General features: G+C 44.4%; 1 protein-coding gene across 1 annotated transcript in view; it reads right to left on the bottom strand.

Annotated features, from left to right (window-relative positions):
- Positions 1 to 23,575, bottom strand: part of LOC124625787 (organic cation transporter protein) — a 471,790-nt gene extending 448,215 nt beyond the window's left edge. The window contains exon 1 of the mRNA XM_047149232.1: positions 23,496 to 23,575. Coding sequence (XP_047005188.1) covers positions 23,496 to 23,546 — 51 coding nt within the window. The 5' untranslated portion in view covers positions 23,547 to 23,575. The remainder of the gene's footprint in view (positions 1 to 23,495) is intronic.
- Positions 23,576 to 24,235: the final 660 nt, after the last annotated feature.

Here is a 24,235-nt window from a genome sequence, read left to right as displayed (position 1 = left end):
TCGAGGCGCAGTGTGTTAAGATCTGGACAGGACATTAAAATGTGTCTAACCGTCAGCAAGTGCCCACATGAGCAGAACGGCGCCGGCGCAGCCGTCAGCAGATGGCGATGGCTGAACCGGCAGTGTCCAATTCTTAACCGGGCTAATACGACCTCCTCCCGCCGAGAAGGGCGTGAGGAGGACGTCCAAGCCACGGGAAGAGGTTTTAAGGCCCGAAGCTTGTTGTCGGTAAGTGCAGCCCAATCGGCATGCCATAGAGATAAGATGCGCCGACAAATGACCCTGCTAAAATCGGACGAAGGGACGCAACAAGAAGCTGTCCGAGGCTGGAGGACCGCAGCCTTGGCCGCGGCATCTGCAGCTTCGTTCCCAGGGATACCGACATGGCCAGGAACCCACATAAAGCTAACTGGAGAACCGACGTCCACCAGCTGCTGAAGAGAGCGTTGGATCCGGTGTACGAAAGGGTGAACCGGGTACGGATCACTGAGGCTCTGGATGGCGCTCAGGGAATCTGAGCAGATGACATAAGCAGAATGTCGGTGGCGGCAGATGTAAAGAACAGCCTGGTAGAGGGCAAAGAGCTCAGCTGTGAAGACCGAACAATGGCCATGGAGCCGGTATTTGAAACTTTGTGCCTCGACAATAAAGGAACACCCGACCCCGTCATTGGTCTTAGAGCCATCTGTATAAATGAAAGTCATGTCGATGAACTTCGAACGAAGTTCCAAAAAACGGGAGTGGTAGACCGAACCGGGGGTGACCTCTTTTGGGAGCGAGCTGAGGTCAAGGTGAACGCGGACCTGAGCCTGGAGCCAAGGTGGCGTGCGGCTCTCGCCCACTCGAAAGGTTGCAGGGAGTGAAAAATTAAGGTGTTGAAGGAGGCGACGAAAGCGAACTCCAGGGGGTAGCAGGGCAGAGACATACAACCCGTATTGACGGTCAAGAGAGTCGTCAAAAAAGGAACGATAAGACGGATGGTCGGGCATTGACAGTAGCCGACAGGCATACCGACAAAGCAGTATATCGCGCCGGTAGGTGAGTGGCAATTCGCCAGCGTCAGCATGAAGACTCTCTACGGGACTGGTATAAAATGCTCCGATCGCAAGTCGTAAACCCCGATGTTGTATGGAGTTGAGGCGGCGTAAGATGGATGGCCGTGCAGAGGAGTATACGAAGCTCCCATAATCCAGCTTGGAGCGGACGATCGACCGATATAGACGAAGTAGGACGGTTCGATCCGCTCCCCACGACAGACCACTGAGAACACGGAGGACATTTAAAGAACGGGTACAACGGGCGGCCAAATATGACATGTGGAGACCAGCTAAGTTTCCTGTCAAATGTAAGGCCTAAAAATTTGGTTGTCTCCACGATTGGGAGAGCAACGGGACCGAGTCGTAAGGACGGTGGGAGAAACTCTTTGTAGCGCCAGAAGTTAATACAGACCGTCTTCTCGGCAGAAAAACGGAAGCCATTGGCGACACTCCAGGAGTAGAGACGGTCAAGAGAGCGCTGAAGACAGCGCTCCAGGACACGTGTACACTGGGCGCTGCAATAGATGGTAAAATCGTCCACGAAAAGGGAGCCTGATACATCAGCTGGGAGGCAATCCATTATTGGATTGATCGCGATGGCGAAGAGAGCGACGCTCAAAACTGAGCCCTGTGGCACCCCATTCTCCTGGCGAAAGGTGTCGGACAGGACAGAACCCACACGTACCCTGAACTGTCGATCCATTAAAAAGGAACGAATAAAAAGAGGGAGGCGACCGCGAAGGCCCCATGTATGCATGGTGCGGAGAATGCTCGCCTTCCAACAGGTGTCGTAAGCCTTCTCCAAATCAAAGAACACAGCCGCGGTCGGGCGCTTCCGCAAGAAGTTATTCATAATGAAGGTCGACAAGGTAACCAGATGGTCAACAGCAGAGCGGCGCCTACGAAATCCACATTGTACATTGGTAAGTAGGCGTCGAGACTCGAGCAGCCAAACCAATCGAGAGTTAACCATTCGCTCCATCACTTTACAGACACAGCTGGTAAGCGAGATAGGTCGATAACTGGAAGGCAAGTGCTTGTCCTTCCCCGGCTTAGGAATCGGGACAACAATAGACTCGCGCCAGCATGCGGGAACATGTCCCTCAATCCAGATGCGATTGTATGTACGAAGAAGAAAACCTTTACCCGCAGGAGAAAGGTTCTTCAGCATCTGAATATGAATAGAATCTGGCGCTGGAGCAGAGGACCGTGATCGGCCAAGTGCGTTTTCGAGTTCCCGCATGGTGAATGGGGCATTATAACTTTCACAATTCGAGGAGCGGAAGTTAGGTGGCCTAGCCTCCTCTGCCTGTTTGCGGGGGAGGAAGGCAGGGTGGTAATGAGCGGAGCTCGAAACCTCTGCGAAAAAGCGGCCGAAGGCATTGGAGACAGCCTCAGGGGCCACAAGGACGTCATTCGCGACCTTTAAGCCAGAAACTGGTGAGTGGACCTTAGTGCCAGATAGCCGGCGCAGGCTACCCCAGACAACAGAAGAAGGAGTAAAACTGTTGAAGGTGCTTGTGAAAGCAGCCCAGCTGGCTTTCTTGCTTTCTTTGATAATACGACGACACTGAGCACGTAATCGTTTATAATTGATACAATTCGCCACTGTAGGGTGGCGTTTAAATGTGCGTAAAGCACGTCGACGAGCACGTAAAGCGTCTCTACATGCTGCGGTCCACCAGGGGACCGGTACGCGACGTGGAGAAGGAGGGTGAGGGATGGAATATTCAGCAGCAGCGAGAATGACTTCCGTGAGGTGTGCGACCTGACGATCGCAGCTTGTAAATGTTTGATCCTGAAAGGTCGCCCTGGAAGAGAAGAGCCCCCAGTCTGCCTTGGAGATGGTCCAACTAGAGGAGCATGGAGAGGGGGTATGCTGCAGGAGATGGATAACACACGGGAAGTGGTCGCTCGAATATGTATCAGAAAGTGCATACCACTCAAACCGGCGTGCAAGTTGGGGAGTACATATAGAGAGGTCTAAATGGGAATAGGTGTGAGATGTGTCCGAAAGAAAAGTAGGGGCGCCAGTATTGAGGCAGACAAGATCGAGCTGGTTGAAAACGTCTGCTAACAAGGAGCCCCTTGGGCAGGATGCTGGAGAGCCCCAAAGGGGATGGTGGGCATTGAAGTCTCCAGTTAACAAAAATGGTGCAGGTAGCTGAACAATAAGTTGCATCACGTCTGCCCTGGTAACGGCAGATGACGATGGAGTGTAAACGGTACAAAAGAAAAACGTAAAAGTGGGGAGAGTAATGCGGATGGCAACTGCCTGCAGGCCGGTGTGCAACGTGATGGGATCGTAGTAAATATCATCCCGGACCAGCAACATAACCCCTCCATGAGCTGGGATACCTACCACAGGGGGTAGGTCAAAACGCACAGAGGTGTAGTGTGCCAAGGCAATTTGATCGCATGGGCGTAGCTTCGTTTCCTGGAGGGCTACGACGAGCGGACGGTGCAAGCGGAGCAGCAACTTCAAGTCCTCTCGGTTGGAGCGAATGCTGCGAATATTCCAGTGAATAAGTGCCATCGTAAGAAAAGGAAGATGAGAGAAGTGGTCACCTCGAAGGCCGCTTAGGGCCTGGCTTCGAGCGAGCACTGCCGCCGCTATCAGTAGGCGGACAGTCATCGTCCATTGGGTCTATAGGGTCATCGGCCATCTCGGGAGGATGGCCGAGAGGGGGAGCTTCCTCCGCCAGTGAACGGCCAGATGTACGGCTACCAGCGGTGCGGCCAGGCGAAACGGATGACGGCCTGGGGCGGCAACCGCTGGGTGGCGCAGGAGAAGAAAAGCGCCGTGGCGGAGAAGGATAACTGTGCTTCCTATGCGCCTTTTTGGAAGGACGTGTAGTGGAAGTACCGGTCGAAGGCTGGGAGGTCGAGGTACGGAGGAAGTCTGCACGGGATGGTTCCTTCTTGAAGGCCCGTGCATCTGACTTCGATGTCTTCGTCTTAGCAGAAGCTGAGGAAGGTGCTCGTGTCTGTGGGGTGATGGGAGGAAGAGGAGACGTCGACCGCGCGATCTTAGCACTGGCCGAACGGACGACCGTGGTGCTGAAGGTCAGATCGCATGTCTGGGTTGCTACCTCCCGGGTAGTCCGAGGAGAGGCGAGGACAGTACTGTATTTCCCCGCTGGGAGCAGCGTGGGCTTCCTACTAGCCAATAGCTTGCGAGCAGCCGACGTGGACACTTTCTCTTTGACCCGAATTTCTTGGATACAGCGTTCTTCCTTATAGACAGGACAGTCGCGGGAGGATGCGGCATGGTCACCCTGACAGTTCACACAACGAGGAGACGGAGGTGGACAGTCACCCTCATGGGCATCCCTGCCACAAGTGACACATTTAGCCGCATTGGAACAAGACTGTCGAGTGTGATTGAAACGCTGACACTGGTAGCAGCGCGTAGGTGTCGGGACATAGGGGCGAACAGAAATAACCTCGTAGCCCGCCTTGATGCGCGATGGCAGCTTAACACTATCGAAGGTCAAGAAAATTGTCCGGGTCGGTACAAGGTCATTGTTGACCTTTTTCATGACCCTATGGACAGCCGTCACGCCCTGCTCAGCGAGGAATGATTGAAGCTCCTCGTCAGTCAGTCCGTCGAGGGAGCTAGTATAGACTACACCACGAGACGAATTCAAAGTTCGGTGGGCCTCCACCCGGACAGGGAACGTGTACAGGAGGGTGGCCCGAAGCAGTTTTTGTGCCTGAAAGGCACTCGCAGTTTCTAGTAATAAGGTGCCGTTACGCAACCTGGTACAAGATTTGACAGATCCGGCTATGGCATCTACGCCCTTCTGAATAACGAAAGGGTTGACAGAGGAAAAATCCTTTCCGTCCTCAGATCGAGAAACTACGAGGAACTGTGGGGCAGGCGGTAGTACTTTTGTCACTGTTGGCTGGTCACGTTTCCGTTTTTGGGTCGAAGTCGAAAGAGATGGAGTAGAATCCATTGCGGAGGAATCCCCCATGATTGCCAGCGTCTCCGATGGCGCGCTCCTTCCTTGTGGGGACCCTCTCAGAGGGCACTCCCGCCTTAGGTGAATGTTTACACCTCAGGTCACACCTCCCGAGAAACAGACGGAGGGACCAATCGGCATGGTCAGAAGGTATCAGCTCAGGCAATCACCCCTCCCCGGGCCTGGCCTTTACCAGGGGGTACGCGCGTGCCTTACATGTCTACCCAGGGCGGGGAATTACGCGTTACCCCGTCACCGGCTACGCGTGCGAACGCGTGGGTCGGCATTCAGGCACGCACAGGGAGGAAGGAAGAAGAGAAAAAAGAAGAGAGGGAGAAAGAGGACAGACTGTCTCAAACGCCGAGGCGGAGACCAGAGAAGGCAAGGAGAAGAAGGCAATGAGAAAGCAAAGGCAATGAGAAGGCAAGGAGAAAAAGGCAATGAGAAGGCAAGGAGAAGTCAAGGGAAAGAGTAAGGAAGACAGTGAGGTGGAGAAGAGCAAAGAAAGGAACCAACAAAAGGAAGGAAGAAACGAGAAGTGAAAAACCAAAAAGACCACGATGATAGGTCGTGGAACCGTCCGTCTCCGGACGCAGGCGCTAACTACCCCCGTGAGGGGGATGGACTCCTTTTAGTCGCCTCTTACGACAGGCAGGAATACCGCGGGCCTATTCTAATCCCCGGACCCACAGGGGGGGGGGGGGGGTGGCAGGCATGAAACGTCATCCGTAATTGTACTGAATGCTTTCTCAGAAAATTATGTTGAACAATTAGTTCATGAGCCCACTCTTAAATGGTTGCGAAAGCATACTTGACCTCTTAGCAACAAATAATCCTAGACAAATAGTGAGAATCGTGACGAATACTGGATTAGCGACCACAAGGCAGTAGATGCTGGGGTGAATACCGTAACTCCTACAACCATCAAAAACAACCGCAAATTATATCTATTTTTAAAAAAGCTGATAAGAGTGCTCTTAACGCCGTTTTAAGAGACAGCCTGCACTCCTTCCGATATGATCATGTAAGCGCGGAAAAGTTGTGGAATCATTTGAAAGAGATAGTATCGACAGCAATTGAGAGATATATGCCACATAAATTATTAAGTGATGATACTGATCCCCTATGGTACACAAAACGGGTCAGATAGCTGTTGCAGAAGCAGCGAAAAAAGCATGCCAAATTTAAAAGAACGCAAAATCCCCAAGACTGGTAATGTTTTGCAGACGTTCGAAACATAGTGCGTATTTCAATGCAAGTGCTTTCAATAATTTCCACAATGAAACTGTATCGAAATCTGGCAGAAAACCCAAACAGATTCTGGTCATACATAAAGCACACCAGTGGCAAGACGCAATCAATACCTTCACTGCGCGATAACAACGGTGAAGTCACTGATGACATTGCCACTAAAGCAGAGTTATTAAACACGATTTTCCGAAACCCCTTCACCAAAGAAGACGAAGTAAATATTCCTGAATTCCAATCAAGAACAATTACCAAGATGAGAAACACATAAATAGATATCCTCGGTGTCGCAAAGCAGCTTAAATCTCTTAATAAAAGCAAGTCTTCCGGTCCAGTTTGTATACCAGTCAGGTTCCTCTCAGAGTATGCTGATACAATAGCTCCACATTTCGCAATTATATACAACTGCACGCTCACAGAAAGATCAGTACCTACGGACTGGAAAATTGCTGAGGTCAGACCCAAAAAGGGAAGTAGGGGTAATCCGTTGAATTACAGGCCCGTATCGCTAACGGGTTTTCGAACATATACTGTATTCGAACATTATGAAGTACCTCGAAGAGAACGATTTGTTGACACGTAGTCATCACAGTTTCAGAAAATATCGTTCTTGCGAAGCGCAACTAGCTCTTCATATTCATGAAGTTACGAGTGCTATCTATAGGGGATGACAAATTGATTCCATATTTTTAGATTTCCAGAAGGCTTTCGACACCTTTCCTCACAAGCGTCTTCTAACCAAACTGCGTGCCTACGGAGTATCGCCTCAGTTGTGCGACTGGATTTGTTATTTCCTGTCAGAAACGTCACAGTTCATAGTAATAGACGGAAAGTCATCTAGTAAAACAGAAGTAATATCCGGCGTTCCCCAAGGATGTGTTACAGGCCCTGTATTGTTCCTGATCTATAGTAACGATATAGGAGACAATATGAGAAGCCGTCTTAGATGATGCTGTCATTTAGCATCTTGTAAAGTCATCAGATGATCAAAACGACTTGCAAAATGATTTAGCTAAGATATCTGTATGGTGCGAAAAGTGGCAATTGACACTGAATAAAGAAAAGTGTGAAGTTATTCACATGAGTACTAAAAGAAATCCGGTACATTTCGATTACGTGATAAGTCACGCAAATCTGGAGGCTGTAAATTCAACTAAATACTTAGGGATTACAATTACAGATACCCTAAATTGGAACGATCACATAGATAATGTTGTGGGTAGAGCCAACCAGAGACTGATTCATTGGCACAACACTTAGAAGGTGCAACAGGTCTACTAAAGAGACTGCTTACACCACACTTGTTCGACCTATTCTGGAGTATTGCTGTGCGGTGTTGGACCCGCATCAGGTGGGACTGACGAATAACATTAAAAAAATCTTCTCATGAAATATCAATCACCAGTTTTCTCCTCCGATTGCGAAAACATTCTGTTGCACGTTACAAGAGTGCGAATGTGTTCGCGTGCCAAAATTTTTGGGAAAACTTTTGAAGGTGCTGATTGAGGTAGAATGAGGCATTGGTACCCCACTTTTCAGTCAGTCTTTTAAATAAACAGGAATGGATTCGCATTTTTGTGCTCCGATGGGAACATGTTTCCTTGGTTGTTCTATGCTTTAATTTGCTGTAACTCTGCTTTTGTAAGTTTAATACGGTAAAGTTAATTCACTTTATATGTCACCATTAGTAGGGGGAAATGATCATCCGACGAAATAAGAGAAATGAGGGCTCGCACCCAAAAATTTAAGTGCTCGTTTCTCCCACGCGCCGTTCGAGAGTGGAACGGTAGAGAGACAGCTTGAAGGTGGTTCATTAAACCCTCTGCCAGGCACTTTATTGTGAATAGCAGAGTAATCACGTAGATTTAACATTGTGTGGTTGAAAGGGAAAAGTCTGAATTACCGTCGGGACAACAAAGAGAATACAACACAAAACGACAAAAATTTGCCAGAAATGATACATGTATTACAAAAGAAGCACATAACCCACTTCTTTCTCTTAGCTGATTCCACACATTCGTCTACGGACTGGCATTGATTACAATCGTCGCTGTTTGTAATCTTCACGTATTAGATTGCTTCTTAAGACTTATGTGCTTGCGTACTGGGCTCAATTTGGACAGTACATCGAAACTACTCTATTGCTTGCAAAAGCCCTGAAAGCCTTGGTCGTCTGTTGAGTGTGTGCGTCTGTCTTCCTAAAACGTGCTGAAGAAAGTTCTTCGAAAAGCGTGGATTGTCATAAGAACTTAAGAGTACCATTCAGAAGTATATACCTACACCCCTGTATATGAAACAAAATTAAATAAAATTAATTTTTTCACAAAGCGATAAATAAAATGATCGATCCCCACTCGCTAAATATAGGCGGTGGAAACCCACTGAAGCAGTAAAGATAGTAGCGCGAAAATTTTAGGACTTCGGACTTATCAAACTGGTGTCGTGCACACTATTTACAGTCTTTTGTTCTACTGCTATTAAGTCAGCGGTAGTAAACCTGGTCCCTACAGTTCATTAGTGGGCGTTCCAATTTTCATGGTGGACGGGAAGCAGTAAGGGTTTTTAAAACCTTTTTCTTAGACTTTTACGAAGTATGCGGAAAGTTGTTATTGTGCATGCGACATCATAGTACCTAATATGTTCCAAACCGCTGCGTACAAAAATCGTATTTTCTGGTGTTCATACATCGGGTTTTGTTGGTGATAAAAAGATGGGGTCAAGTGTTTTGGATAGCCCTTGAGCTAGGAACAATTTGTATGCCCAAAAAAAGTATCATCTTAGTGTCACTATCTCACAGTACAGTGTCAAAGAATGTATATTTCACATTTCCTCTTCCTCAGGCAAAAGGAGCAAATCTATTGGTTCTTTTAGCATTTGAAGTGGTCTACGGCGGACTTTATGGGACTTATGGAGGAACGATTAGTTCATTGGCGATTCCTCGGAAAACTCTACACAAAGGATTTTTTTTTATATTTTCGTGGTCACCAGCCGACTAAAACCCAGTCGAGGATTCCACGACACCTTTGCTCAACAAGCGGTTGAAATTTTTACGACTTATTCCTAAGATCCCGATCCCTAACATCCTCGAAAGTTTTCTAGATATCTTTATCCGGTTCCGAGATACGAGGTTCAATGTTACCCTACTTGCACATGTAAAATACGCAATAAGATTCGGTGACAGGCGACAACGTACTTTATAAAGTGACGTAGAACGGAGACATGTGTTTTAAAAAGTCCCCGTTATCTGGAAACCCGGGGTACTGAAGCAGACCCAAAATTTTTTTTTTACGTAAAATTTGTAGGTGTAAAATTAGTTATGCGTTATTTTAATTTCACATAAGTAAACTGTCTAAATGTTACTGTCCGCCTTGTTACCTGAGTGGTCAGCGCGTCTGACGGCCATGCAGCGGGCCCGAGGTTCGATTCTCGATAGGGTTGCAGGTTTTCTGGACTCAAGGAATGAATATTTTGTTATCATCGACACCCCAAGTCGCCCAAGAAAAGAACTTCATCTCGGTGGCCGAATTGCCACTCAGATCGTACTAAATTTTACTGACAAATGCATTGCTTTTCATATGAGTTATCTATCCTGCTGCAGCAGGGAAAGAAAGGGAACCAGAAGAAAAATAATACTATCAGACCACAAGAAGGTGAATATCCTCCTGTTTATTAAAAGATTGACTGAAAAGTGGGATACCAGCTGCCTCTCTCTACCTTCCCCTGCACCTTTAAAATTTTTACCAGAAATTTTGTCATGCGAACATTGCGCTGTGAGAGAAGTGGTAGTGAGAAAGAGAGACGGAAAAATAAGTACTGGAAGGTAGCAGAGAGAGCTTGTGTTATAGAAAGGGCGAAGGGGACAACGGCAGTGCGCGATGACGACGTGAATGTGTGTGTGTGAGAGAGAGAGAGAGAGAGAGAGAGAGAGAGAGAGAGAGAGAGAGAGAGAGAGAGAGAGACCGATGGGAAAGATTGAATGACAGAAGCAGTAAGAGAGCAAGAGGGGACAGTAACAGGAGAGACAGTAGACAGTAGTAGGACAGAACGAAAGACTGTGGCTCAGACAGGCGACAGCCACTGTTGGAGACGCACTAAGAGACAATAGCAACGAGTTGGGATTAATGAGTGAGAAAGGGCACCAGAGTGGGTGGTTGTGAGCGACCTTTTGAGCGTTTGACGTGAGATGCATGTTACAAAAGTGTGAACGTGTTCGCGTGCCAAAATTTTTGGAGGTGCTGTTTGAGGTAGAATGAGGCATTGGTACCCCACTTTTCAGTTTGTCTTGTAAATAAACAGGAACGGATTCGCATTTTTGTGCTCCGATAGGAACATGTACCCTTGGTTGTTCTATGCTCTAATTTGCTGTAACTCTGCTTTTATAAGTTTACTTTATTAAAGTTACTCCACTTTATAAATCACCATTATTGCGGAACTGTTGGTGGTTAGAAAATTCTAAGACAGATACAAAACCGAGCGTTAGGTAAAAAAATTGACCACTCTTGTAGTAAATAAATCGTAGCAAGGAAGACAAAATGGTTGGCTGTATCTTCAAGGACTTCCTTAGCCAGCCGTCCTCATTGCAGTCCGTTACCTATGAAAGACATTGACGTAAATAATACACGCGTTTCAAATGCAAATAACTGTACACATGAGCTCCATCTGACGGTAACACCCACGCCAACTCCAATTCCGGCACACTTATGACGCATGCTATGACGTGGGAGCGGCCTCCAGCATTACCGAGGACAACTACATTCAAGCACAACTCTAAAAATATACCCTAAAGGGGTACTAACAGAGCACTGTAGTACCGTTACGGTATGCACGAACCGAATTCCACGATACTGCCGGCAGGGTGGTCTTGCGGTTCTAGGCGCTGCAGTCCGGAACCGCGGGACTGCTACGGTCGCAGGTTCGAATCCTGCCTCGGGCATGGATGTGTGTGATGTCCTTAGGTTAGTTAGGTTTAAGTAGTTCTAAGTTCTAGGGGACTGATGACCTAAGATGTTAAGTCCCATAGTGCTCAGAGCCATTTGAACCACGATACTGAAAATAACACTTGCAAAGGTTCAAAATACGCTTCCGTCCAAATTATTCACGAACCAATGATCATCTACATCTACGCCTACGTCTCCGTCTACAGCTACGCTCCACATGCCACCTTATGGTATGCGGCGAAGGGTACTTCGTTTACCGCTCTCACTTCCGCCCTTTCCAGCTCCAGTCGTGAAGGTTCTGCTGGAAGACCGATTATTGATGAGCCTGCGTCTCTCTGTAACCTCGTCCTCATGGTCGCCTTGCTAGATATACGTAGGAGGAACGATTGTGGTTGTTGACTGTTCTTGTATCCGAAGCTCTTTGAATTTTAAAAGTGAACCAGACCTTGATGCTGGCTAAAGCAGGAGACAAGTTCAGCCTAAATTTTTGCCAAGAACTCAACGGTGTTCCGGAACGATAGGCTAAACACAGTTGGCGGTGGTGTGTTCTTGTTGTTACAAGTAGTTTATCTTGTAGCGAAATTGAAGTACATAGTTTCTGTCAGTATGAGCGATGGTCGTTCTTGGCAACCGGAACAAAATAATTAGATCCTCTTACCAACATACCAATTCAGATGATGCAGTTGAAGCGTTCAAAGAAAACTTGAGTTTAACTTCAAACACATACCCGATTCATACAATTATAGTCGGTTGTGACGAATTTACCCTCTGTGTGTTGACGAAAATACGTGTTTAAATCCGGAGGTATGCATAAAACATCATCCTGCCACATACTGGCGAGCATTCAACTCCAACAATTATCAAATAAGTCCTTTATATCCAATAGCTCCCTCACCATGTTTCTACCTGTACGTTTGTACTCTGCGAACTACTGAAATGCGTGGCACAGGGTACGTTCCACTGTGCCAGTTATTAGGTTTTTTTCCCGATCCATTCACGTATGGAGCGCGGGAAGAATGACTTTAAATTACTGTGCGTGCTGTAATTAATCTAACCTTTTTGTCACTATCCGTACGGGAGCGATATGTAGGGGTTTGTAAGACACTCTTACAGTCGTCATTTAAACTTGGTCCTTGACACTGTCAGCAGACTTTCTCGCTACATTTTCTGTCTTCGAGTGTGGCAGTTCAATTCTTTCAACACCCTCATGGCATTCTCCGCGGGTCAAAGAAGCATGTGCGCATTCCTGCTGCTCTTCTTTACATACGTGCAATATCGCCAGGAAATCCTGTTTGGGACGCGTCCCTCCACTTGAGCAATATTCTAGGACAAATCATGTGAGTATTTTGCAAGTAATCTCCTTTGTACACAGATTGCATTTGCGCAGTATTCTACCCATAAAGCGAAGTTTGCCACCTGCTTTATCTATCTGATCGTTTCATTTATGTCCTTACCGAGTGCTACGTCCAGGTTTTTGTATCAGTTTACCGATTCCAGCTGAGACTCACCGATATTATATTCACAGGATACCATTTTTTTCGCTTTGTGCAGTATACAATTTTACATTTCTAAACATTTAAAGCGAGCTGCCAGTCTTTGCAACGCTTTGAAATCTTATCAAGGTCTGACTAAATATTTGTGCAGCTTGATCAAACTGTACTTCGATGCAGATATCTGCATCATGTGCGAAAAGTCTGAGGTTACTATTAATATTGTCATAGATCATCAATATATAACATGAACAGCAAGATACGCCCGAAATTACTGTTGCATCTCTCTATTACTCTCCATCCAAAATAACATGCTGTGTCCCCCTCCAACCAAGAAGCCAATTCGTTCAGAAATGTCGCCTGATACCCTCATACCAATGTACTTTTGATAAGCGTAGATGTGGTACAGAGTCAAATGCTTAACGGCAATTGAGAAAGACAGCATCTACCTGACTGCTTTGATCGACGGCTTTCAGACTGCCGTGTGAGAATAGTGCGAGTTGGGTTTCACATTATCTGTGTTTTCGAAATCCATGCTGTTTGACTAGAAGGGACATCGTTCTGTCCGATATACCTCATTATGTTTGAACTCAGAATACGTTCTAAGATTAAACAACAGATGGGTATCAAGCATATTGTACGGTAGTTTTGTGGATCGCTTCTGCTGTCCTTTCAGACAGCGGGTGGTCCACAAGACAGCGTTATGGGGCTCGAGAATCGTTGCTTCCTGTGACTTTTCTCCATTTCGTCTTCTGGTACGTTGGTGTCTATCTGACCACCAGAAACAGAAGCGACACTTATCGACGAACTCCTCAGAATACTTCTCGATGTAATTGACTGGATTTTAGAAAAGCTGAGAAGTCGCAAACAAACAGGTACTAGTTTTTTGGTGCATTTATTCCAAATGACACGTTTCGTGCTCTGCCCATCGTACGATTTCGTGGTCTAAACAATGACAAATCATTAGTTGTACCTTTTTTAAGACACTAGATGCTAACAAGAAAGCGCAAAATCTAACTAATATTAATTTCATCGTACCCGTTTGAGAGACCGACCTCGGAAATCTGGACAATTTTACAGATCGGTCTCAAATGGGTACGATGAAGTTCATATTAGGCGGCTAGGTGAAAAAGTTTTTGCTAAGGTAGCCGCAGACAAAATGGAACGTAGAGAAGAAATAAAACACATTGCGTTAACGTTTTTTGGACCATTTTCGCAAAATATTGGAAACCTGTACAAAAAGTTTAATGTTCAGGTAGGATTCCAAATGGTTAACAATTTGGGAAAGTATTGAGGCAGTCTGGAATCCGTACAAAATAAGTTCTGTAAGACGAGATAATACAAAATAAAGTGCGGACCTTGTGAACGTTTTTACGTGAGGCAAAAAAGGGCGAGAGCTCAAAACGAGGTTTAGAGAACAAGGGTATGCGAGCAACAGTAGCTCACCAGGTTCCCATTTAGAAGATGAAATCCATACGCTGGGAGAATTAGAAAGTAGCATAATTCTGCACACAGAGTGGAAGGGAAACAATTTGGACATCATGCAGTAAGTGGCTCCAAAACTTCTAACCAACGAGCCAATCAGTGGTGGCAGGAAATGGTTTTTTAGTCTTTTGTCGATTTGTTGTGAGAGGCACGTAAAACAATAATAACTTTAGTAACAACTTCTCTGAAGTTGAGTATATAGGCAACCACTTATCCCTTTACTTTCGCTTCTTCTTTGTGTCTTACAGTCGTTAGTGAATACCACTTTAGTTAGGTTCATCTAGGGTTAAACGTCGAAATGCATACGCCCTTCGCTGTATACTACTTTGATCAGTGAATCAAGACAACTTTTTCTCTAATTCTCATACGTTATCCTTTTAAGACAAATATTTTAATATGTTGAAAGGTACAATCTCGTGCTCATACTACAGCGATGCGTCTTTTACTGTGCTACCGTACAGACATACATGTTTGTTGTTTTATTTTACTGGTTTAATGGGCAGTAAACATTTTGGCATATGGATAGCCGCAATAATAAATCACGAAATGGGACAAATGTCTTAAGATTTTATGTTTGGCGAATAGTCAAAAAGTGTTATTGCTAATCTAAACAAATCCTTTTGTAATCTTCGACAAGGCATGTTTTTCCACGACCAAATACTTTTTTCTGCAATTTTGTAATGTACTTTCTTGTGTTTTGTACTACTGCGATGTGTGTTTTAATGTGCCTACGTGGAGGGGCACACGATGTCTGTCAAGCATGATCTGTCGTACAGGTGTCTCCGGTCTTTGTCATACAATGACAATTTTGGAAGTACATTCAGCGGCATATGTGAATACTGCCTGCGAAATTTGTTGCAAACACACTTAGTTGCACGGAATTAATAAATTTAAACGTCATTGACGATGCGGCAGTTTTTCACGCGTCTCGTTGTTTATGACGTATCTCCCGAATTATGTTATCTACGTTGTTCTTACCCCCCACAGGGACTGTTGCCTGACACGGCAAATTATTATATATTCATATCAACGTTACACCTGCATGTTTTGCAATGTCATGTGTGCACTTTGCATTACGTCATCTCTGTCGTCTCTCATGTATTGGAATCCAGCAAAGGACTTTCTTGGTCCTTCTACAATTCTTTCTGGCTACATTTCCCGTCCACCTCAACATCACTTTAATTACAGTGATCATTATGAGTTCCACTCCAGTTTGTCCCCTGATCCATTTGCTTGTTCCTTGTCTCTCTTAATTTCCATCATGAGTCCTTCCATCGCTGACTCAAAAATCCCCAGATTTTTCTCATCAAACGTCCATGTGTCACGGGCATAAGTCGAAATTGACAACACACTGATCGTAGGTTTTAATTTTTCAGGCGCACCGGGAGTTTTGTTCTGAAAATCCTAGCTTCAGCTACCAAAAGCCTTTGTGCTATTTTTACTCTTCTTTTTGCATCTTTTCCTGTCCAAGCAAGCAAGTTCTTCAGCTGCCCTAAATACTGACTAATCAACTGTCCTAAAATTTCATTGTTAATTTCCAGCTCTTTCCATTCCATGTATGTGTGGTAGTTTGTCAGTCTTATTGCAGTTGGCTTTTAGGCCAACTTTCAAACATGTTTTCTAAAGGTAAAGAATATTAGGTTTTAAGATTCCGCTGACAACGACGTCTTCAGAGACGAAGGACAAAGATTAACTGGGGGAAGGAAATCGGACGGGTCCTTTTGAAGGGAAACATCCCACTATTCGCTTTATCTGTTTAGGGAAACCACAGAAAGAACCTAAATGTGTGTGGCGAGACAGGGATTTTTGAGGCTCCCCCCTCCCCTCCCCCCATGCGAGCAACAGTGGGACAACGAGGAAGACAGAGTCAGAGTGAGAAGAGACAGCAGCAGTAGGAAGGAAGGAAGGAAGAAAGAAAGAAAGAAAGAAATGAGACAGTAGCAGGAAGAGAGAGGAGACAGCAGTAATGGCACAGAACGAAGGAGAGAGTGGCTGTGAGACCAGAGACAGAAACACACAAAGAGAATGTCAATGAGTTGGGTTGACTAACTTGCTGGGAATGAACAAGTGGAAGTGGATGGGTATGAGCACTTAGTGCCGGACTAGTGGGGGAATTTCGGCGTTATTTGCTTCCTTATTTTATATCTTTGCGTTCCACTTATTGTGCCACACATTGTGTTAAACTCTCAGTTTTTTCCAATATCATGGTCTTCAAAAAGAAACCAAGTTAACCCAAAGTGAGTAGATTTGCTGACATCTCATGAGTTGTTAATAATCAACTTGCAGAGAACATGAGGCGGACAACAAAATGCCACTGATTTTATTGCACGCAGCGGAATTTCAGAATTGTGCTGTTCCATTACTTTATTCTGTTCAAACAGGGCTCGCTGTAATATATTTTCAGAAGTTGAAACTATTACTTGATCAAAATGGCTCTGAGCACTATGGGACTTAACATCTGAGGTCATCAGTCCCCTAGAACTTAGAACTACTTAAACTTAACTAACATAAGGACATCACGCACATCCATGCCCGAGGCAGGATTCGAACCTGCGACCGTAGTGGTCGCGCGGTTCCACACTGTAGCGCCTAGAACCGCTCGGCCACTCCGGCCGGCCTATTACATGATCGTCGGCTAACAAGCGCGTCAACCGAAAGCCATATACCTACGCTATCGTCAAAACTTAAGAATAGAGGTTTTCTTTACCATTACCGAATAAGGTCGACAATGTATAAAGAAAGGTGAAATAAAAAAATATTTACAATTCAACGTACGTATTGAGGTCTGAAAAAATAGTGCATTGAAACATGGTAATGAAATCAGAATGCCGTCTGCATGTGAAAAAGAGCTGTACTGAATTATTCATTAGATAATCTATAAATTCTGAGTCCAATAAAAAGCACAGAAGCCTAGAAATTAAGAGGCAGTGATGAGATATACGAAAACATATAAAAACAAATATTAGGATGGTGCGTAATTTCGTAGCGTTTTTGTTTGTCATGTTGGTACTCCGGTTGCTAAGGGTTTAATTACCAACTGTCGTTTATTTGTAGTTCACCGTTGCTCTAAGAGTTTACATATTGTCATTGAGAGGTAGTGGAGCTGTGGACTCCACCATATGTACAAATCTAGGCATTTCCAACACATTCTTTTGAGTTCAGTAGAGGGGCAGTGGAGGAAACCAGAAACATACGCACCCTGTGTGTCCATAATGCCATTGGACAGAGTACGGCAAGGAAAAGGTTCTGTCTTTTTTGAGGAGGATCGTTATGGCAGTGACCACTTTCAGGTAGAGCTTCCGGGTTTTGTGAAGATTATTTAAATGCGTTAGTCCACAGTGATCCACGCCAGTATAGTGGAGACGCGGCAAATGTGGTGAACTGTGATCATTCCACCACTGTGCGACATTTGCATGGAATGGGGAAGGTTCAAAAATCGGGTGTACGGGGTCCGCATGCTCTACGCCAAATCACAAAAATCAGCGGGTCGTCATACGTGCATCTCTGCTTGCTCGTCATCAGTTGGTTCGTAAACAACACCGACCATCTCTGTCCTGTGTCATTACTGGTGACGAGGAATGGTGTCTTTATGCTAATACAAGGAAAAGAAAGATATTGTTGAGAGCAAAACATGCAACTCATCGCAGAAATACCTACGCACATCCACTAAAGATTGTATTATGCATCTGGTGAAACATTGACAGTACTAAAAATTGTTGCTCCTAGATGTAACCATCACTGCTGACATTTATTGTCAACAAATGAGATGTCTTGTAGACGCAGCCCAAGAACAACGACCAGGTAGACTGCGAGGAATGAAGCACGGCAACGGCCGCCCGCACGCTGCTAGACTGACGACCACTGTACAGGAGTTTGGATGCCATTCCACACCCACGTTATTCACCTGATCTTGCCCCCTCAGATTTTCACGTTCACCGCTCTATCGATCAGCGTTCAAGGAACTTCCTTCCCTGATGGAAGTGCGCTCCAAACATGGCTCAAAGAGTTCTTCGGCTCAAAACCACTTTATTTCTACAGACAAACGAAAAGTTACCTCAGCATTGTGAGACAGTTTCAAATTGTAAAGGAGAATTCAATATTGATGAGAGAGCCTCTGCTGTGTGTATCTGTGGTGTTTATTAAAGTTATGGAAAAACACTGTGAAATTATGCTCCAACGCAATAAGGAAAAGACTTACTTTTGAACATTTATGTCTGTGTGACACATTCACACGTATCTCCAAGGAACCCTGGGAAAAAATTTAACTGGATCTGGTAATCTTTTTCTAGATTTCGAAATACGCGACATGAAAGCGGGAAAAGCAGTACAAAGAAAAATTTTCAGAAGGAAAGTGTTAAATTTAGAAAGTTTTCAAGGCACAAGCAAGAAGCCAAACTATCTGAAGCGGTCTGGCGGAAGAAGGAAAAGACATGAGGAAATTACGAAATATTGACGAGAAAGAAAACATCAAATACGAAACAGTTGCTGGTGTTCTGCAAAATCATTTATTTCGTCACGAACGGACTTTTGGCTTCTTTAGCCGTCGTTAGGGGACATCTGAATGTCGCAAACACGCAAAATGACATGCAAATTACACAAGTTATTTGCACAGGAGATACACAGGAAAGTAATACTCTCTTATATTTTGCTATATAACCACTCGAAAAGTTATTTTTGTATCTTCTGTACTAGTAATATATGTAATTCGCTCTTCGATTTATCTGTGTTTGCGACATTCTATTGTCAACTGAATATGGCCGAAGAAGCCGAATGCCGGATCGTGACGAAAGAACTTTGCAAATCAGGAAGTTTTTCCTACTGGATATTTTGTTTGCACAATTTTTTTCTGGTCCTGACTGAAGTTGACATGTGGATGGACAATGTGCTATGGAGTGACGAGGCACATGGCACAGTACAGGGCACAGCGAATGCACAGAACTGCCGAGTTTGGGGTCCTGGTAAACAGCGTGTTGTGCACCATGAGCCATTGCACACGCCATACGTGAGTGTGGTGCGGATTCAAGAGCACTGTTGTTCTCGGTCCTCACGGCAGAATACACGGAGGGGACCTGTCAAGTTTACCACAAAGTGTGAACGTTGAGGCCTTTCACAGCACGTGGCTTTGGAGGAGCGCAACTGTGTGGAAACCACTGTTTACACGCAAGATGGCGCAACACGTCATGTCGTTCGCCCAGTGAAAGATCAGTTTAATGCAACCCTCCGCGAACGTGCTACCTCCAGAGGTTTTCTAGATGCTTGGCTTGCAAGATCACCCGATCTGAAGCCATGTGACATTCGGCGCTGGGGATATCTAAAAGAACGCGTTTACCAGAAACACGTATGGATCTCTACCCGATCTGAAGGCCAGTGTACAGGAAGAGTCGCTCAGATTTCACCGGAACAGCTGCGAACAACCGTTGGTCACGTTTTACGGATGCAGCATCTCTTAGACCTCTCCGATGCTAGTATTGAACAAATTGTGTAAGCGGAGGTTAGCAATAAAATCAACGTCATGCCTTTCTCACTTGTTTCATCTTTCCTGCTTATGTCCCGTTCGTAATCCATTACATACGAAAATATTTCTGTAAGTCTTGTGTTTACGGCAGCATCTTTGCACCTGGTGACCAAAATTTCTACTATTTTTTTGTGGCGCAAGTCTGTTCCGCATTAACGCATTAGATTAACTATTAAGCTTCGCTGCCATACGTTATTACAGCCGACAATGGACCTATGCTGGTAGCTGCACTTTAATTATAACCATGCTTTATCGCTGAGAAAAGAAATCGAAATTGATATAGGAAGCCAAAAACGATTTACAAATAAGCGAAATAAGTAGTAGAAAGATTTTCAGTAGAAACTTTTTTAATGAACGTTTTGCAAGGCACAAATTAAGTCAACAAGTGTGAAGTGTTGTGGATGAGAAAGAAAAAGACGAGGGAAAGAAATTATTGAAGGAAAAGAATATTAAACGGGAAACACTTCGTGATCTTCTGCAAAATTAGTTTCATTTCGCAACGAACCGGCGTTCGGCTTCTTCGGCCATCGTCAGATGACAAAGTCCGAAACAGAAAACATGACGTGCGAATGACCCGTTTGTACAGAAGATACAAATATAAGTGGAATGTTTGCATAGGAAAGAAATACTTTCTTATAGTGTCCTATACAAACACTCTACATGTAATTATTTTTTTACCTTTTGTACTAATGGTATCTGTGCAATTCACACGTCATTGTGTTGGTGACATTCAGTTGTCACTTGACGATGGTCTAAGAAGCCGAAAGCCGGTTCTTTACGACGTATAATTTTGCAGATCAGGGCATGTTTCCTGCTTAATATTATATTCCACCGGGCAGTGACGGAAAATTCTGTTAATGGAAGGAGGAAATCTATATGGAAAAATAAGTGAACATGATGTTGGCAAACAACTTTAAAGAATACAGTGTGCAAAATTTCTGGGTATGCACATTGATGAGAAGATAAACTGGAAGGACCATGTGGTGAGCTTAGCACTAATACTAAATTCAGCATGTACTTAGAATAATTTCAAGAGTTTGTAGTAAATGAGATTTTACAAAAACGCGCTATTCGGATGACGACCCAGAGCCCACCCCAAACACATTGTAGGCCCCTTTTCAAAGCACTGAAAATTTTAACAATTCCATCATTATACATTCTGAAATGTCTGTTAGTGATCAAAAGAAATCAGGACAAAATGAAAACCAATACAGACTACCATAATTACGTTACACGGAAATGTAAAGATCTCCACTTACAAACTGTAACAAGGACCAGACGTCAGAAACATGTATGTAATCAAGGCATCAAACTTTTTAATGCACTACCGAAACATATCAAAGAGCTGGGAAATGAGGATAAATTTAAAACTGTTATAAAGAATCAGATGCTTGACAAATGTTATTACAGTGTAAGTAAATTTCTATGCTCAACTGTATTAGAATATAAAGAACGACATGCTTGACAAATGTTATTACAGCATAAGTGAATACCTCTGCACAACATGTATAAAAATACATGTCTCAGTTAATGTGACAAATGAAATTACACCAATGAATGTGTGTCAAGCACATAAGAAGATTAAGAACCACATGCTTAACAAATGTCACTACAGTATAAGTGAATAGCTATGCTCGACAGTATGAGAGTACGAGATAAACGTGACAAATGAAATCAGAGCATCAAGGAATCTCAAGCACATAAGAAATTATGTTATAAAAACAATTAGTTGTATATTGTATAAACGTAAGATAGATTCATATAAATTCAGCATAAAATTTTTTTTGTAATGCTATTATATAGTTGTTACAATGTATCCTGACAAATCGTCTATCACAAATGTGATGATTGGGATGATAATAAATAAATAAATAAATAAGGAGGAATTACAACTGTCACGTAGTCCCTATTTGGCCAAAACGGATGGAAAAAGAAATCTGCGTCGAAAATCAGCTTTCTCAGTTACCCACATAACTATATCATTTATGTTGATATTATTTGATGACGACGACAGTAATAATAATAATAATAATAATAAATTCACAAAATCATATTACACATTTGGGAAACAGAACAGATCCCTTCTGAATGGAAAAGCGCACTCATCCATCCACTCCACAAAAAAGGGGACAAAACTGAACGAAATAATTACAGGGGTATCTCACTCGTACCGGTCACATAAAATCCTATCAAAAGTTCTCACGAATAGGTTAGAAGAACAGGCTGACCCACAAATAGGAGAATACCAGGCTGGTTTTCGCAAGGGACGATCAGGCATAGAGCAGATCTGGAATCTGAAAATGATTCTCCAGATGAGAAACACCCAAAACACAGTGGTGACTTTTGTAGATTTTAAAAAGGCCTACGACTCAATAGAGTAGCGCTCTGCAAGACGCCGGAAGAATTCACTATTGACAGAAAGACAAGAGCAGTCATTCGGGAAACATTAACTGACACAGTCTCCAAGGTTAAATATATGGGGGATACCTCGGAACCATTTGAAATCCAAACTGGAGTGCGACAGGGTGACGGACTTTCACCATTACTCTTTAATATCATTCTTGAAAAAATTATCAGGACATGGGAAAAAGAAGTCAAAGGAATCCAAATTGGCATTAGAAAAGATAGATCCAACGTGAAATGTTTAGCTTTTGCGGATGACCTTGCAATCCTCACAAATAATAGAAGAGTAGCCACTAACGCCATAGAGAAGTTACACGAAATTGCACAAAGAACTGGCCTGCAAATCTCATATGAGAAAACCCGGTACATAGAAAGAGTGCCACAAGACAAATTGCCTATTGCGACGACCCATGGGAAAATCGTACAAGTACCACATTTTAAGTACCTGGGAGAAATCATCCAGCCATCAGGGATCAACCTAAAGGCCAATCAGGAAAGAATAAAAAAACTACAGAAAGCATATAAAATGACGTGGAATTATTATAACAAAAAGTCCATATCCATCAACGCACTACAACACTGTCATACTTCCGGAGGCACTGTATGCATCTGAAACACAAATAGGTGGGCAAACTAAAATCAAAGAAATAGAGAAACAAGAAAGGAAAATTCTCAGGAAAATTTTTGGCCCTATACAAGAGCAAGGAATCTGGAAGAAGAGACCAACATCACAATTATATAAATAAACAGACAAGATTACGGATACAATAAGGAAAAGAAGAATGCAGTTCTACGGACATATCCACAGGACGAATGAAAACAGAATTTGAAAGCGAATTCTTTAAGTCATCAACTCAGGCAGGGGAAGAAACTAAATGGATAAAAGAAGTTGAAGAGGATCTCAGACGAGCACACAACAGTAAACTATGCAGAAAATAGAACTGAATTCAGGAACACCATCAAAAAACATAAGTTTGACACCACAACACAGAAGAGACCAGGATGCAAATGGACAGCGGAGCGAAAGAAACAACACAGTGGAAACATGAAGAAAATTTGGGCTCAGAAGAAACATAAACAATCATCATAAAGGAATTCAAGTTCAAACGCTCTCTTAAATGGGAATAATCGATAATAATAATAATAATAATAATTGTTTTGCTCAGAATATAGGTCGCTGCCAAGCTTTATTAAATTCGATCCGGACGTCTGACAGTAGTTGAAACCAGGGCATTGTCTGGGATTGTTCCGGATTGCCGGTAACCGTAGTACTTCGTTCCACGAGAGTATTATGTGGACACATGCGTCGGTATAGACGCGATTAGTAGCGATCGTTGAAATTTCTGGGACTCACGATTTGGAGCGACGTCGCGCGTGACAAGACTTTGTTTGCGCGGCCAGCGGCGACTGACCTGTAGGCGGCGGCAGGGCTTGTAGCCGTCGGTGGACTTGTAGCGGCCCATGGTGTCCGGCGTATCTCGCGCTGCGGCAGCCGCGGTCGCACTGACGCGCCGCCAGGTGCGCGGCCGGCCGGCCAGCCAGTCAGTCACTTCCCCCACCACCGCCGCCCGCCACCACGCGGCCGCCTGCCCTACGTCAGCGCCCAGCGTCCTTCCCGCGTCCGTCAGACACTCGGCGGCGCGCCGGCCGGCCGGACACACCCTCGCGGTGACTGCAGCCTGGCCGCGCGTCAGCCTGTCTGTACCGTAAGCTGCGGCTCGCACTGCTGAAGGCTGCCACTCGCGCGCCAACTTAGCGCGGCCGACCGACCGAACAGTTTTGTAGCTGCCTCCACACGTCACGACCGATTGCACTCAGCGCTGTGATTTATGTTCATCGCATATATTCTACGAGATCCCACTTGGTTTTGTACAGAAACGGGACTTTGTCTTGGTTGACATATATATATATATATATATATACTAGGCTGTGGGCAAAGAAGTGGCTGATGCAACGAAAGAAATTTACCCACGTCCTGTCGCAGGCGAAATACCATCAGACTTCAAGATGAATGTAATGATTCCAGGACCAAAGAAAGCAGGTGCTGATAGGTGTGAAAATTATCGAACTATCAGCTTAATAAATAATACCAACACGAATTCTTGCAAAACACTACCACGATTTCTTTACAGACGAATGGAACAACAGGTAG

The sequence above is a fragment of the Schistocerca americana genome, chromosome 8 (assembly GCF_021461395.2).
Source record: "Schistocerca americana isolate TAMUIC-IGC-003095 chromosome 8, iqSchAmer2.1, whole genome shotgun sequence".
Taxonomy (NCBI): Eukaryota; Metazoa; Arthropoda; class Insecta; order Orthoptera; family Acrididae; genus Schistocerca; species Schistocerca americana.
The sequence above is the reverse complement of the archived record's forward strand: the minus strand, read 5'-3'. Positions and strand labels throughout refer to the sequence as shown.